The 15904-nt window shown below is 62.7% G+C and overlaps 1 protein-coding gene across 1 annotated transcript; it reads right to left on the bottom strand.

Annotated features, from left to right (window-relative positions):
- Positions 1 to 3132: 3132 nt before the first annotated feature.
- On the bottom strand, positions 3133 to 5714 carry CDKN1C (cyclin dependent kinase inhibitor 1C). Its single transcript, XM_082628182.1, has 4 exons — positions 5533 to 5714; positions 4703 to 5352; positions 4036 to 4172; positions 3133 to 3940 (listed from the first exon to the last, which is right to left on the bottom strand). Exons 2-3 carry the CDS (start codon positions 5340 to 5342, stop codon positions 4039 to 4041), a joined length of 774 nt encoding a protein of 257 aa, XP_082484308.1. The 5' UTR covers positions 5343 to 5352; positions 5533 to 5714; the 3' UTR covers positions 3133 to 3940; positions 4036 to 4038.
- Between the last annotated feature and the right edge of the window lie 10190 nt (positions 5715 to 15904).

Here is a 15904-nt window from a genome sequence, read left to right on the forward strand (position 1 = left end):
CATTGTAGGAATCAAACACTATGACATTCTGAAAAAGGCAAAACTATGGAGACAGTAAAAGTTCAGTGGTTGCCAGGGGCTGGGAGGAAGGATGAACAGGCAGAGCACGGAGGATTTTTAGGGCAGGAAAATACTCTTTAGGATCCTGTAATGGTGGATCCATGTCCTTATACATCTGTCCAAACCCATACAATATCCAACATGGAGAGTGAACTCATATAAAATATAGACTTTCGTTAATATTTAAATAATGTATAAAAACTTAAAAAAAAAAAAGAAACAGTGCTCGGGGGAGGGCAGCTAGAGCCGTTGGGCCAGCAGCGTGGGCTGTGTCCTGACTGGGTACTTGGCCAGTGAGTGACCCTGGGCCAGTGGCTTTGCTGTCCTCACCTGTAACATGGAAAGCTAATGCCTCATGGACAGGACTGTCCTGGTGTCCACAGGGCCTGGCTGAGAGTGGAAATCAGGGCAGGGTAGCCTGAACTACAACTTATGTCCAAAAGAAGCGGCTCTCCCCTTCTCTGGGAAGGCTTCCTCAGCTCTGAGAATGGCCCACATTCACACTTACATGGAACCAGGAACCTCAGAGGTCTCCCCCCGCTTCCCCACCTTCCAGTCCCCCTCATGCCCACCCCGACCAGTCCATCAACAAGTCCCATCAGCCCTCCCTCCCAATATATCTCCCAGCTCCCCCCACCCCACCTCCCACTCCGGCCCCTCTGGTCCACTATTCTGTGAGCACTCCAGACCTCAGGGCCTTTGCACTGGCTATTCCTTCTGCTGAAACTATCTTCTCCCAGTTAATCCTCAAGACTTGCACCCCTCACCTCCGCCAAGCTCAGATGCACTTGCTGTGGGGTGGGAGGGGGGCTCCTTGATATGGCCCGCTTTAAACAATAGCCCCCTGGCCCCGGGTTACGTCACCTCTCCCCATAGAGGCAGCTCCTGCTAGCAGGGAATTGTGTCTGTTTCATGCATCGCTGTGTCTCTGGTGCCTAGAGCAGTGTCCGGTGTGCTGGAGGCACTGGGAATGTTTGCCAACCTGGTACCTCTGCTTGGGTGGCTGGCCACAGTAGCCCCTACCCAGCCCCTCCTTTGTTCTCCTCCCAGCAGCCTTAGGATGCTTTCTTAAATTGCCTCAGCTTCTGTCACCCCGCTTCAATCTCCCCAAGGGCTCCCTACTGCCTGCAGACAAAGTCCAGCAATTGACGCCAGCCCATCAGAATCAGGAAGGTCCAGGAGAGCAGTGGGAGACCAGGGAGTGGAGAGGCCCTGCAGGCATATCCTAAAAGGCACTCTTACAATGAATAATGTTTAAACCATGTGCCAACCCAACACGCACCAACAGGCCAGGCCAGGGCCATGGGAGACCCCCGAGTGGCCCCCTCGGCCCTACTCTCCAGCTTCATCAGGACCCTCTGGCTCCAATACACTCACCCTATGGGTGACATCCCATCCTATGGCTTCCTCAAACACCCAGCTAAAGCGCCCTGCCCACCACTGCCCGGGGCAGTCCCTGCTCAGCCTCTGCCCCTTTATCATCCCATCATTGGCTCATGGTTAGCTGCCCTACATTTTGTCTTCCCGGCCTGGTCCGTAAGAAGTTGCCCAGGTCACACTATGACTCAAAATCCAGTGCTTTTTCCCTATGGAGGGCAACCTCTGGGTCTCTGCTGCGAGCTCCTGCCTAGGGGAGAAACTGGCCCCAGAAACGACGTCAGTGTCCCCTTCCCGTCCCTAACGGCCCTGATGCTTTTGAGAAAGCCACCCTGAGTGACACCAGGAAGCTGGGTAGCAGGGGGCTGCATCGCCTGGTCCGTGCTGGGGGCCAGGGGTGTAAGCAGCAGAGCGGGGGCAGAGGGTGGGGGGCGGGTAGGATGCCCGGTCACATTGAGTTTGGGGTGGGGACGTGCCCACCCCCAGCCAGACTGTCCTCAGTGTGAATGGTCACTCCAGCAGGGTTCGCTGCCCGCGGACTCCCGGCTCGCGCCACCCTCCTCCCTCCCGCTCAGCCAGGCTGAGCTCCCACCTGGTCACACAGGCAGGCGTGGGGGAGGCCCCCTCCCCAAAGGAGAGGTGCAGAGCCTGAAGTCAGATCTCGGCAGGTCTAATTCCCAGGATGTGTTCAGGCTGAGCTGAAGGCGGCAGGGCCCCTACTCTCATTTCCCAGGGGAGGTATTTCTCAGCGTGCAGCCCCAGCTGGGCCTCGGGGCCGGTCCCATTTCCCTCCTCCCCACCCTTTCAGAAAGGCAGCTGCGGGGAGGGTAAGTGAATCGCATGTCCAAACGCATCTCCAAAATCGAGGCTTCAGCCGAGCCTTTGACCCTGATCCGTGGGGGACATCAGTGTCGCAAACAGCCCCAAAACGGTTAACTTAAAAAAATACACCACCGCTGCTCCGCTTCCCCAGGCCCAAGGCACCAGCAAAAACATTGCTAGCCGCCACCCTTTCCATTGTAAGCCATAATTTTCAGAGGTTTATAGGTCAGCTATAAAAAAAAAATAAACCTCTCCTTTTGACTAAAAGGGAGCACTTGGAAACTAGAAGGCTGGTGGGTGCCCGGGTGGATCCGGCCTCGAGTTTTTCCACCGAAGCGGCGGCGCATCTCATCTCTCCCCACCCCCACCTGCCCCTGGGCCCTTCCTCTTGGCCTCCCCCTCCCCCTCCCCCTTCTTCCCCGCAGGCCTGCAGGCTGCCCCTCCCCCACCGTGGGCGAGCAGAGGCCAGAACACATCTGCGGTCCTGCGGCCCCACCCTGGAGGACACCGGGGCCCACGAAGCGGAGGGCTTTGGAGCCGTTGGGGTCCACCTTGGGCGGGGCCTGAAGAATTTCAGGCTCAGGTTCGCCCTCTCCGGGCCTGCGACCGGCCCGGTTCCCGCAGGTGCCCACCTGAGTCCCACTGGGGCTCGGCCCAGGGCAGCTGGGGGTGTGGGTGGTCTCCTTGGAGCCGGGGAAACAGTGAGCCTTGGTGTCCGCGTACAGCCCTGCACGTGTATGTGTTTGTGTTTGTGTGTGTGTGGATGTGTGGATGTGATAAATGCAGAGCGAGGGCGGGGCCGCTCATCCCTAATTTAGGGCCCTGGAGCAGGTGGGCGTGGGCCAGCCCTGCCAGGAGAAAGCCCCCCTCCCTCCCTTTAGGGCTGCCCCCTGGGTTCTAACTCCCTAACTTTTGGGGGTGCCAGAGGGGAAAGCTGGAGGCAGTACAAGCACACACGGAGCTGAGTTGCAGCATTATTCGGCCTCTTTATTTAGAACCCGGCGGACGAGGAGCCGGGGCAGTGGTGCAGACGGCTCAGGAACCTTTTTTTTTTTTTTCTTTTTTTTTTCTTTTAACAGATTTGTCTTCAAGTTTAAAATAATCATAATAGTAAAAAGAGACAGCGAAAGCGCGAAGAGACTGCAAGCTAGATGGGCTTGTACGGCAGCTACAGCTTGTGAGCGACCCCCTCCCCCCAGAGTCCGCTATAAAAAATAAATTTACATTTGTCGATAACCAGATGCGAGTGAGGTGCCTTTGGCATAACCAATAACCGAGCTAGCGCGTGGCAGAGCGGCCCACGCCTCGACATAAATAGAAAATATAAGTTAGTATAACTTTAAAAACTTTTTGTACAAATATACATGTTTTTTTCCTTTTTTCCTTTTTTTTTTCTTTTTTCATTTTTTTGCACTGAGTTTCAGCAGAGATTAAACATTTTATATAAATGACTCTTAAAGCTTTACACCTTGGGACCAGTGTACTCCTCGTGCAGAATACATTTAGATATAAAAGACGTTATTAATACATTGCACAGTTTTCAAACTTTAAACACAAAACCGAACGCTGCTCCGTGGCAGCTGCCGCCGGTTGCTGCTACATGGACGGTCCCAGCCGAGGCCCAGCGCTCCTCTCCTGTCCGCTGCCCAGCGGGCTCCCTCGGGGCTCGTTGGGCGCGAGGCTGCGGGAGAGAGGTGCGGTGAGAGAGCGGCGACAGAGTGGCCGCCGGGACCCCGCGGGGCGCCCCTCCCAGCCCACCCCGTCTGCCGCGCTCACCTCTCATCGCAGCCGCTTGCGCGGGGTTTGCTCAGCCGAGCCGACGGCTGGAGCGGCGCCGGGCGCGGCGCATCCCGCGGGAACCTCGTTCGACGCCTTGGCTTCGGGCGCGGGTCTCTTGCGCTTGGCGAAGAAATCTGCGGGCGACAGCGCGCGCGGCCGGTCAGGGCGGGGCCGGCCGGGGAGCCCAAGAGGGTGCCGGGAGGAGGCGCGGGCGGCTGGCCGGCCGGTGGGGGGGCGCCGTCCCCGCCCGCGCCGAGGTCCGCGGCGGGTCAGCTTTGTTTACGTCGCCGCGCAATGTGCTGTGTAAGCATTTCCCCTTGTCCCGCGGCCAAGCCCCCCGGGGCTACCGCCGCGCTTAACCCCCTCCGCGCCGCGATCGCCGCGCCCGGCCGCGCCCGAGGAGGGTCTCCAGTGGCCGGAGCGAGGATCGCGCTCGGAGGGGGCCAGAGCGCGCCCTCCCAACCCTCCCGTGCGAACCTCTCCGGAGCACAACAACAGGGCGGGGACGGGGTGCGGGCGCTGCCTCGCCCCGCGCGCTGCGGGCCCTTTAACGCCACGGAGGAGGCGGGGACCAAGAGAGGCCCCCGAGGGCCTGGGAGCCCGGCCGGCCGGACAAAGCAGGGCCGGGCCGGGCCGGGCCGGGGCGGGGCCGCGCGGGACTCACCGGAGATGAGAGGCCCGGACAGCTTCTTGATCGCGGCGCCTCCGGCGGCGGCAGTGGTGGCAGCGGCGGCGGCAGTGGCGGCGGCGGCGTTGGTGTTGGTGGCAGTGGCGGCAGTGCCCGGCGCGGGGCGCCCCGAAATCCCTGAGTGCGGCGGCTCAGCCAGGGGCTCCTGGCTGCGCGGCGGCGGGACCGCCTCCGGCTCAGAGCTCTCCTGCGGCGCCGGGGCCGGGGCCGGGGCAGGCGCTACGGACGGGCCGCTGGACGGCGACGCCGGCGCCTCCCCGAGGCCGTCGAGGGACTCATCGGCCGGCGGCCCGGAGGGCGGGCTATCGCCCGCGCCGTCCGGGCGGGGACGAGGCGCCAGGAGCAGGCGACAGCGCCCCACCTGCACCGTCTCGCGGTAGAAGGCGGGCACGGAGTCGCTGTCCACCTCGGTCCACTGCAGGCGCCCGGGGCCCCGCAGTGGCACGTCCTGCTGGAAGTTGTAGTCCCAGCGACGCTGGTCCTCGGCGCTCAGCTCGGCCAGGCGCATCTGCAGCTCGCGGCTGAGCTCCTCGTGGTCCACGGGCCCGAAGAGGCTGCGGCAAGCGCTGGTGCGCGCGAACAGGGGAAAGGTGCGGCGGGCGACCAGGCGCTCCATTGCCGACGCGCTGCGGAGATACGCATCGGACTTTTCCGGGGGCTGCGCGGGCCGGGCGACGGGAGAGGAGAGGGGAGGAGGAGGAGGAGGAAGAGAGGAAAGGAGGGCGGAGGCCGGGCGCAAGTGAGACCCCGCGCGCCGGAGTCTGCATTTGCAAAGGGACACGGTGGGAGGGCGGCGCGGCGGCTACCTGGCTGTCGGGCCGTGGACTGCTCCTGAGTCTCGCTCGCTGTGTCGTCCGGCCGGCGGCCGCGCCCCCTCGGGTGCCTGTCCTCGCTCGCTCGGCTGGCCCTGGTCTGGCTGGCACCCACCGAGCGCAGAGCACTTGGCCTGTGGAACGCCCAGTCCTCGCGCGCCCCTTTATACGCGAGGGTCCCACCCCCCCGCTCACGGGCCCCGCTGCTATTAGCATAATGTAGTATTTTCAGTTTCAACAACACCGCGGCGATTGGCCGGCGCCGCGCTGCCCCCGCCCCTCCGGCGGTCCGGCCCCCGCCCGCCTCCCATTGGCCCTGCGCACACACCCACCCGAGGGCGGGGCGGGGCGCGAGGGCCGATTGGCGGGGCGCGGGACGCGCGCAGCGGCGGGGGAGGGGGCGGGGCGCGGGGCGGGGCCGGAGTTAAAGGGCGCTGCGGGCGGTAACGTGACACCGCGGCGCCCCGCCCCCTCGCCCCATCCCCCCCACCCCCACCCACCCCCCACCCCCACCCCCGCCCCCGCTCCCGCCCCCCGCCGGCTCCTTTGTCTGCAGGCGGGGGCTGCTCGGCGGCGGTGGCGCGGGCGCCCCCCCCCCACCTCGGCTGGCGCGCCCTACCGGGCGCGGCGGCTGACGACCCCCGGCAAGACCGGCGTTCGGCCTGGCCCGACTCGCCCCCCGGGGGCACCCAGCCCCGCCGCCCGCGCTCGCCCTTGGGCCTCCCGCGCCAGTTGACGGGCCTTTAACCCGCCGCGGCCAGCTCGTCCCTGGCTGGAGCTAGATAGGGTCTTCGGCTGCCCCCGCGCGGCCTGCTGCGCCCGAGGCTTCTGTCCCTGGCAGGGTTCCGCGCACCTGGAGCCCTAACACACCTGCTAGACCTAAGGCCCACGAGTGAGCGGGGAGAGGGGTTTGGGGGCCGGGGGAGGGAGGCTCTGCTCCACTCTTTCTCCAAGGGCGAAGTGGCAGACACCTTGAGAGGTGGCCCACAGTCGCCTGGAGCCAGGGTCTGGAGACTCTAGCTCTTGGGGCCGTCCGTCCTGCCCAGTGGATGGGAAACTGGCCATGCCCATCCTGAGCTATGCACCCTGTGACATCCTGAGCTACGTCACTGACTGGGTGCTCAGCCACTTCAGGCTTGGCCAGGCTGGGGGTTGGCTGGCTGGCTGGAGGCTGCTGTGCTGGCTATTGGACAGGGCACTGGAGGCTTCTCCACTAGGGTGGGCCTGGCCCTGCCCAGCCTGGGACCCTGACTATGTATGCTGATCCTCTGGGCCAGGCTTATCCCTTGACACACAGGGAACCGCCAGATGGGGTGGGGGCAGGGGGGCAGCAGAGAGCAGCCGCGAGGGCGCCCAGGCAGCCCTGGTCCAGCTGCTTATAGGAGCTGCGCCTCTCTGCCTCCATCCTGGAAGGCTAGCACCCCCTCACTTGTGCCCAGAAAACATGTTGGTTGGGAAGTACACACCTAAGAATGAATGACAGGGCATGCGAGCCAGTGGGCCCTACCACAGTGCCAGGGAGAGAAGAAGCCAGCCCAGAAAGGGAAGGACCTGCCTGGCAAGGCCTATGACCCTGCTCCCCCGCTTCTTGGTGTGGCCCCTGGCTCTCCCCAGTGGCCATCCCATCGGGGCCAGGCCACAGGAGACTGTAACTTTCTGCTGCTATCCCCTTGGCCCAGCCTGTCCCAGGGCTGGGGGCCTAGGAAATGCCTCCAGCAGCTCAGGCGGGGAGGGGGACAGCCAAGCTCCTGCTGGAGGGCCCAGCAGGGCCCTGAGCTCCCAGCCCCTGTCCTGGGTGAGCCCACGAGCCCAGTGAGAAAGGTGAGCTGGGGCCGACCCAACCCAACCTGCCTGCCTCCCCCGCAGGGTCAGGTGGGTTCCAGGTCCTTTCAGGGACGGGACTCCTTGCTAACATGCAGACGTGTCCTGGAGGAGGCTTGTGGAGGCAAGGTTTGGAATGAGGGCCAGCAGGAGAAGCCATCAGCCCAGCTAAGGGACAGGGCACGTTGCCACCCTTGGCTCTTGACAGCAGGACCAAAGTTGATGATTCGTGTTATATTTCTTTACTCTTTTTTGTGCATTCTATTCCAAGTTTTCCACAAGTACAGTTGGTACAAATTTTTTTTAATTAATTAATTTATTTTTGGCTGCATTGGGTCTTTGTTTCTGCGTGGGCTTTTCTCTAGTTGCGGCGAGCGGGGGCTATTCGTTGTGGCGCGCTGGCTTCTCGTTGCGGTGGCTTCTCCTGTTGCAGAGCATGGACTCTAGGTGCGTGGACTTCAGTAGTTGTAGGACGCAGGCTCAGCAGTTGTGGCTCACGGGCTTAGTTGCTCTGCGGCGTGTGGGATCTTCCCGGACCAGGGCTCGAACCGGTGTCCCCTGCACTGGCAGGTGGATTCCAGTACAACTTTCTATCTTCGGGAAAATAAGAAGATGACAGAGGCTCCCCTGGCCCTGTGGACCCCTTGGGTGGGGCTGATATCACCTGGCCTGGAGTTAGGAGGCAGGGCCTTGCCCCACCCTAGTGCCACGGCCACACCAGTCTCCCCAGAGGCCATATGCACAGGGCCACAGTGGGTAGTGACCACCAAACGTGGATCCAATGGCCCCCAGGATTTCCCAAGAGGTCAGGATGCCCTGACTTCAGCCATCTGGGAGGGCAGGCCAGGGAAGGAGCCAACCCCCGGCCCAGGCTCAGCCTCCAGGCTGTCTCCCTTCCAACAAGACTGAAGCCACCGCACTCCCAGCCCTGCTCTGGGCACCCAGGGGAGCCAGCACTCTCCTCCCTGGCAAGGATTGCCCCATGGTATGAACACCTGTCTGCCCTGGCCCCCCCAAGGGCAGGGGACCTAGTGCACGCTTCATAACTTACGGGAGCTGACCGTGCACCAGGCCTCCTGCGACCCTGCCCTGCACGTGCGCGGTCTGGTCTGAGGACAGGCTTGGGAGGGCCATCCCGACTGCCTTGGGTGCACACCAGACACCTCCGTGAGTGCCAGCTGAGTTCAGGCAGATGGGTCCCAGGGCCCCCACAGTGAGAAGCCCAACAGCATCTGACTTGGAGTCCCGTCTCCAAGGACTGGAAGTGGGCGTCCCATACTTGTTGGGTCACATAGCGTGGCAGCTGTGGAGCCCTCAGCCAGCCGAGCCCTGCACAGGATGGTTTCCGTAGATCCCTTGCTGGGCCTCACCTGTTTTACGGGGGAGGGAATGGAGAGCTGGAGGCTTGGAGACACAGAGGCTGGGTCAGCTGCCAGTGCCACCCCCAGCTGCCTGGTGTCCTAGTTATATTTCTCCAGGGGCCATGGGGACACCTCCTTGCTCAGTCACCTCATTAGAGCAGGGAGGTGACCTTCTGAGTCTGTGACCTTGAATTTGATCCAGGATGGTACCCACTGGCTTACTGAACCTGCTGGTCCCAGTAGTAGGCTGGGTCCCTCCCTGCGCCAGGGACAGACGGTGGGGAGGGCTGGGAGCCGAGGCCAGCACTGAGAAGAGGCCCAGTCCTCCACTCTAAGGGGCTCTGGACAAGCAAATATCTGTCTAGGTACCAACCAGGCTCTGCTTTTGTAACTTAAAATGTATCCAAAGGAAAAAAAACATTTAAAAGGAACAATGTTTGTGCAGACAGCAGAACCAGGGAGGGGTGTGGCTACCCTACCCCCTCAAATCCTGCATGTGCAGGAACGGGGAGCCTATTTGCAGTGGGGTGGGGTGGGGTGGGGGGAGTCCTAAGCACCAGGCCCCCTGCTGGCATCCTGCAGGTACATCTCTGTAGCTCTCACCTCATCCAGCCTAGGAGCAGCAGAGTAAAAGCTACGAACTCACCAAACCTTTGCCGTTTCCTGTAAGCACACAGAAAGCCCACGTGCCCAACCCCCTTGCGACGGGGGGGCACAGACGTGAGCAGGAGTGCGCTACACCACTTCCAGGCAGGGCCCATCAAAACCAGCCAAGCGGTCCTCCTCCCCTCCACACCGGCGGGGGCCGGGGAGGGGGGCCCCTGGGGACAGCAGAGCCGGCAGCAGCAGGAGCCCTGAAAGCCCACGTGGAGCGGAACCACCAGACCCGCGGCGCCTTCTGCACACCCACCTGACCAGCATGGGAGTGAGAAATAAACTTTCATTGCACCTTCAGTCACTAAAAAGTGAGAGTCATCCGTTTCAGACACGACTTCCCCTGACTCACATATATGGCACGGGTAGCTCCCGGTTGGCATTTTCTAGGTGAGGAAAGGAAGGTTCAGGAAGATTCAAGGACTTGCTCCAGCTTCCAGTGGTTATGGCCCGGTGAAGGGGGGTGCGTTTAGTCCTCACAACACCCCACAGTCGGTGGATACTGTGGGCTCTTTTTCCAGGGAGGAGAAACATGCTTGCCGGAATGAGTGGCCGAACCTGGTCTCTGGTGGCGGGGAAACGCCATCCTCAGCCGCGTGCTGCCCCCTGGTGGCTGACTTCGGCACCAGCGGCCTCTCTGGCTGCCCCAAACCTCCCTTCTCCTGGGGACCCACTGGGGCAGTGGGTGTGCCAGGGCCCACCCCCAGCAGTACTTCTGGGGACCCTGCAGGGGCGTCTGTGTCTGTGCCCTTCCCAAAGCTCTCCGATTGCTATCCAGGGTACTGCCCTGTCTGAGGAGTCTGGAAGGACATGACAACTGGTGACCACACTAGCTGCCTCGAGCCTGCCCTGCACTGAGGCTGGCCTCTTTGCCTCATTTAATCATTCCAAGAACCTGAAGACGGAGGCGTTTTGATGCCCATTTGCCAAGGGAGGAGCCTAAGGCTCAGAAAGGTTAAGCAACCTGCCTGCAATCAGCGGTCAATGGCAGCTGATTTGTGCCTCTGGCCCAGCCCTGAGCCCCTCCACCTGACTGCTATGAGGGGCCGATAGGCACAAAAGCGGGAGAGGAAAGAAGTCAAGGGTCCCGAGGTTAACTTCCCCTGACACCCCCGCAAGCCCTGGAGCCAGGGGCGGGCACATGTGGGTGTATGGCCCTTCCCCGGGATGGCTGACCCCGGGGGTTCATCCTACCAGGGAGGTGACCAAGCTCCCGCTCAGCCAAGTCGGCCTTCCCACGTGCAGATCTCAGCTTGTCCACCTCCCACCCACCAGGGTAAGGCCCTCACTGCCCCACCAGCCCACCCAGTGTGCCCGGGAAGTCAAAGCACATCACCCAGTGGCGCACTTCACCAAGGCCCTGGGCCGGCCTAGCAGGCCCCCCTGGGGAGGCCACTGCCCCTCTGAGCCTCACCTTCTCCTCCGTAAGATGGGGCCTGGAGGCCCCGAGGGGTATGGAGAGTTACAGATTAACCAGCCAGCCCCCAGCGACCGGCGGATCGGCCCAGCTCTGTGCTTGCGCGCTCGCACGCACAGGGGGAGGTTTCCTGGCGCCCTTGGCAGGGGACCAGCGCCCCGCGCACAGCGAGAATGTTCCTCCCGCACCGAGTTCCCGCGCTTGGCTCGCCCCGCCCCCAGCCCCCCCAGGACGGGCTGTTCTCGGGGCGGCTGCCAGGCACGTCCTCCGCAGGTGCCGGCCTCCCTCCGGTGACTGTCCACAAGCCGCACAACGCGAATCCAAAGCTCCGATTACAGGGACTGCCTTGTACTCAGGGTCGGGGCCGGGGTCCTCACTCCCCCCAACCCCGAATCGGTGGGAGGGGCTGAGCAGCCCTGGGGGAGGAGTGGGGGAACAGGAACAGCCCTGGACGTGAGAGTTCCTCCGCCCCATCTCCAAAATAGACCGGGGCTGCTTCCCCCTGACCCCCGGGATCTCAAGCAGGGGGACCCCCTCTTCCCGCCTTAACTGGGACTTTTCTGGTTTCAATCCTCAAAGTCCCAGGAGCCACTGGACCACTGGTCATCCGAGGCTCCAGCCAGACCCTCCCAGGGCTGAGGAGGTGTCCTGGGGCGGGGGGCAGGCACCGGAGAAGGATCTCAGGGCCCGGCTCAGACACCCTCTGTGGCCAGCTCTGAGTCCCACCAGGGCCCCCTCCTCCTCCCCACCCGCAGGACACAGACCGGACGGTCCCCTGGGCCAGAGGCTCACTTTGCCAGGGAAATAGCAAGAAAAGCATATCGGGGATGAGCAGATGACCCCCCTTCCCAGACCTCATGCCCACCATGCCACCCCAACTTCCTGTCTAGTCTTCTTGAGCTAGTGGGGTCCCCTGTGAGTCAGCATCTTCTACCCACAGGGTACACCAGGGAGCCCCTCTCCCATGCTGCTTCCAACACCTCTGCATGGTGTTCAGAGCAGCTGAAATGCCAGGGAGGAGATGTGATGGTCCCCACCCCTCCCACAGCGGGACCTGGACCCTCGCAGCCATGGAGGAACAAGAGGCAGGGGCTTCCTAGGCTTCAGGAGAGACTTCATGTGAGACATTAGTGGAGCACCGAGTACTCGCAGGCACTGGGACACCCCCAGCAGGCTCCCACCGCGAGTCAGGGCAGGATGAGGGAGCAGCCGCCTGCCTGCTGCCCGTCCACGGCCAGGTGAGGAGGACAGCCCTCACCACTCCGTCCGCCCCTCCATCCGCTCACTCTCCACATTTGCCCAACTTCCCACCCCCCATCCCCCGCCCCGCAGCGTTTCCAAGGTGAGCAGCAGCTGATCAGGACAGAGACCAGGAGGTAAAAGCAGGGCAACCCAGCGAAGCCAGGGCTGCAAAGAGTAGGGGCTCAGCAGAAGCGGTGCCTGTCCCCTCCCTCCCCCAATGGCCCGGGCAGGGGGGCCACAACCGTCCTCAGTGTGAGCGGCAGCCCCTGGGCCCCCGGCCAGACCAGTCCAGGCCGCCTCCCCACCCTCCGGCAGCAGCCTTGAGGCCCCAAACTGGGCGCCTGCTGCCCCCTGGTGTCCACAAAGGGCACCACCACCCCCAGCCCGCCCACGCAGCCCACTGGGGCCGGAAAGTGGAGGGCGGACCCTGCGCAGCCTCCAGCCGCCCCCTCCCCCCACTGCCGCCTGCCTGCCCACCTCACTCTTCCTCACCCCGTGGGTGCCTTGGCCAAGGGCCTCCCTCTCTGTGACCCTGAGTCTCCTCGAGTCTAAGATTGGGGTGAGGTCTGCCCACTGTGGCCAGTCAAGGCTGTGGAGGGGGAAGCCTCAGTTTCAAAAAAAAATCCCCGCACCCCAAGGTGCTGGGGGTGAGGGGTGTCCCTCACACCTTAGCGGTAAATGCGTTTGGCCTCTCCTGTCTCCAGGGTGGGCAGGGGGCCAGGGAGCCAAGGAGGGGAGAGACAAAGAGGCTACAGACCCCAGGTGAGGGCCTCAGCCTGCCCTCCCCCTCCCCTCGTCCGCGTCCCTTTTCCTTGCCTCCCCCTCCCCTTCGCCCCTTCTCCTCCCCTCCCCCCTCCCTCCCTCCCCGGCCGCCCTTCAGCCCCTCCTCTTCCTCTTCCTGCCAGTCCTGAAGGGGCCAGGCCTCACCCCAGCGCCCTCTGCCTCGTTCCCTCCATCCGTGCCGCGGGTCACTGGATCTCTCTGTGAGGCCTGCACCTGGCCGCCCCTGCCTGCCCCCGCTGCTGCGCCTGGGGGGCCGCATGCTGCGGACCTTCCCTTACGGAGCACAACTGGGGAATTCCCTGGTGGTCCAGTGGTTAGGATGGGGCACTTTCACTTGGCGGGGGGCCCGGGTTTCAGGCCTGGTCGGGGAACTGGACTCTGGCCCACCTGACAACATCAACGACCAAACCAGTAACTATAACTCCCATTTCTGGGCTGGGGCTAAGGCCCAGCGGGCAGATATCTGGGCAGACACAGGCCCCTCAGGGCAGAAGTGCCTGGCTGGGGGGACAGCAGATAAGATAGCAGGCTTGAAGGGACACGTGTGCCCCACAATCTCCATCAGCTGTCCACACCCCAAAAATAAGCCCACACCCTAAGGGAACCCTGTGGGCCGCCAGGGAAGGCCTGGGGTCCGCCTCCAAGCTGCCCACGGTCAGGCACAAACCCCGAACCTCCACAGCTACCGGGGCAGCTGTGCTATGATGATGGGAAGTGGGATACAGCAGGAGCCCGCAGCAGGGGCCACCCCAGCTTTGGGATGAGGACGAGGAGTCTGGGAAGGGAGGGGGGCCCAGGCAGGGAGGTGGCCATGCCCAGGCCTTGAGGGCCTTTGCAGCCCATCGTAGCCGGTGCCCGGAGAGGGAGCAGGGAATGGGCTGGGTGGGGGCTGGATGGAGGCTGAAGAGGGTCGCAGGTTTGCAGGGCCTGGGGATCCATCTGGCCCATGAGCTGGCTACATCCTGAAGGCACCAGGGAGCCCCGGAGGGTTCTAGCTGGGGGTCCAGGGTCCTGTGGTTGAGTGGTGGATGCAGGTGCCAGGACCAGCGAGGTGAGGAAGTCAGGGAAGCAGGCAATGACGGGGCGCCAGGCCAGAGGCTGGGAGCCTGGGAGAGGCCAGGTCTGAGGGCTCCGGGAGCCTGCGATGGGGGATAAGAGGAAGGAGGGGGAGGGGAGTTTGGAAGATGGTGCCAGGAGGTGCCTCATGGCCTGGAGTGCAGGTTGGGGGTGAGAGGCAGCAGGCCCTTGCTGGGGGGACAGGAGGGTGTGGCCACAGCCCACGGCTGCCCCCAGGGTGCCAGTGGGCCCAGCTTCCTGCCGGTGGCATCTTCGCACAGCAAGAGGAATGGGGCAAGGGGCAAGGTAGTGGGCGCTGCCTGGTCGAGGGGCAAATCTGTGGGCTTTGGAGTTGAGCAGAGTGACTGCCTCTTGCTGGCTGTGTGACCTTGGGCAAATCACTTAACCTCTCTGTGCCTCTGCTTTCTCATCTGTAAGGCTCCTGATGAGGCTCGGAGGCCATGTCCATATGTGCCTGGCACAGTGGCCCCCTCCTTGAGAAGAGGCATCACCCTCTGCATAATCGGTCTCTCCCTCCAGACCTAGAGGGGTGGGCAGGGCACAGCCGAGCACTGAGGACCCCACCAGCTGCCTTTGTAATGAAAAATGGACATTTGCTCTGAGCCCAGGGGCATGGGCTGGCAGGCAGACTCCAACCCCAACAAAGGCATTTGTACCCCCCAAATCATGTGCAGTTCCCTAATAAATTGTCAGACAGGATGAAGCAGTATTTACATAACAAGCAGCTTGGACAGTGCTACCACCCGACCCAGGGGGCTCTGTGGGACACAGATCACAGTGACTGGTGGGTCTGTCTTCATGTAACCCAGGCTGTTTCACCCGGCTGCACACATGCCTGATCCTCAGCAGCATCCCTGGTCGGTACCCTGCTGTTGCTGGCAACACACCCTCTCTGTGCCAGGCAGCCGCCCCGGCCATGCAATTTACGTGCAGATTGCTTCATTTAATCCTCACATGTATCCTACGAGGGAGGAATTAGCATTGTCCCATTTTGAAGATGGGGAAACTGAGGCTTGAGAGGATGAGATGCTTGTCAAAGCCGGGTAAGCTGTGGAGATGCTGGCCCAGCAGGGCTGCCTGCAGAGTCAGTCTGGTCCTGGCTCGGTCACCGTTGGCGGCGTGACCTTGGGCAGCCCCTCCTCCTCGACTGTCAAATCGGGGCCTGGACCAGGAGTGTCTGACTTGTGCCCTCGTCTGTGTTCACCTGTCCATCCAGCAGGGCTGAGTCCCAGTGGAAGGGGCAGGGCGAGAGGCCGTGGCTATCCCTCATACTTCTCCAGTTTGCAAAATGCGTGTGAGACCTGGCCGCCCCCGAGCTGGGTGTCGGACCAGAGGCCCAGGGGTGGGAGGCAGCAGGGGCCCCAGAAACGCCCCCACCAGGTCCCAGGGTGCCCAGAAGGGAAGCTGCTGCTTGTCACCTCTTGAGGTGTCAGCGTGGCTACTCCCAACAGAGACCAAATAGCCAGGCTCTCTGAAACTGCCATCCAGGCAGGGGGAGGCACTGGTGCCGGCCAGGGGGGTTCTCTGGGGTAAGAAGGGGTGCATGGGTTTGTGACTTCTCTTCTGGGGTCCTGGAAGTCCTTCCTGCTTCTTCCTGGATTCTCTACTGAGTTTCCGATGGGTAGAGGTTCCAGAAGGCGCTGTGTGTGGGATGGATGGTCAGAACATGGGCGGTCCCTTCTAGAGGGGGATGAGGGACCAGGACCGGAGGAGGTGGTGCTCGGGGAGATGCGGGGCCCCTCCAGGTCCCTCGGGCATGTGCCTGTTTCGGGGACTGAAGCACCAGGAGCACATGGAGAGGAGTGCATCCGTGCCACATGTCCTGCCTCGGTTTCCGCCCTCCCAGCCTGGTGCACAGGTGTATGGTTACTGTCTCTAAGCCCTGCTTTTCCGTGACGTTGGAAGGTTCATCTTTTCCTGATTCCAGGCTGCCCTCTGCCCTCTCAACACCGACCCCCCCCAGGCCCCAGCCAGGCCAGACCGCCAGCTGCTAGCCACTTCCCCCTCCATA

Source organism: Mesoplodon mirus (assembly GCF_964341445.2).
Source record: "Mesoplodon mirus genome assembly, chromosome: 7".
Classification (NCBI taxonomy): Eukaryota; Metazoa; Chordata; class Mammalia; order Artiodactyla; family Ziphiidae; genus Mesoplodon; species Mesoplodon mirus.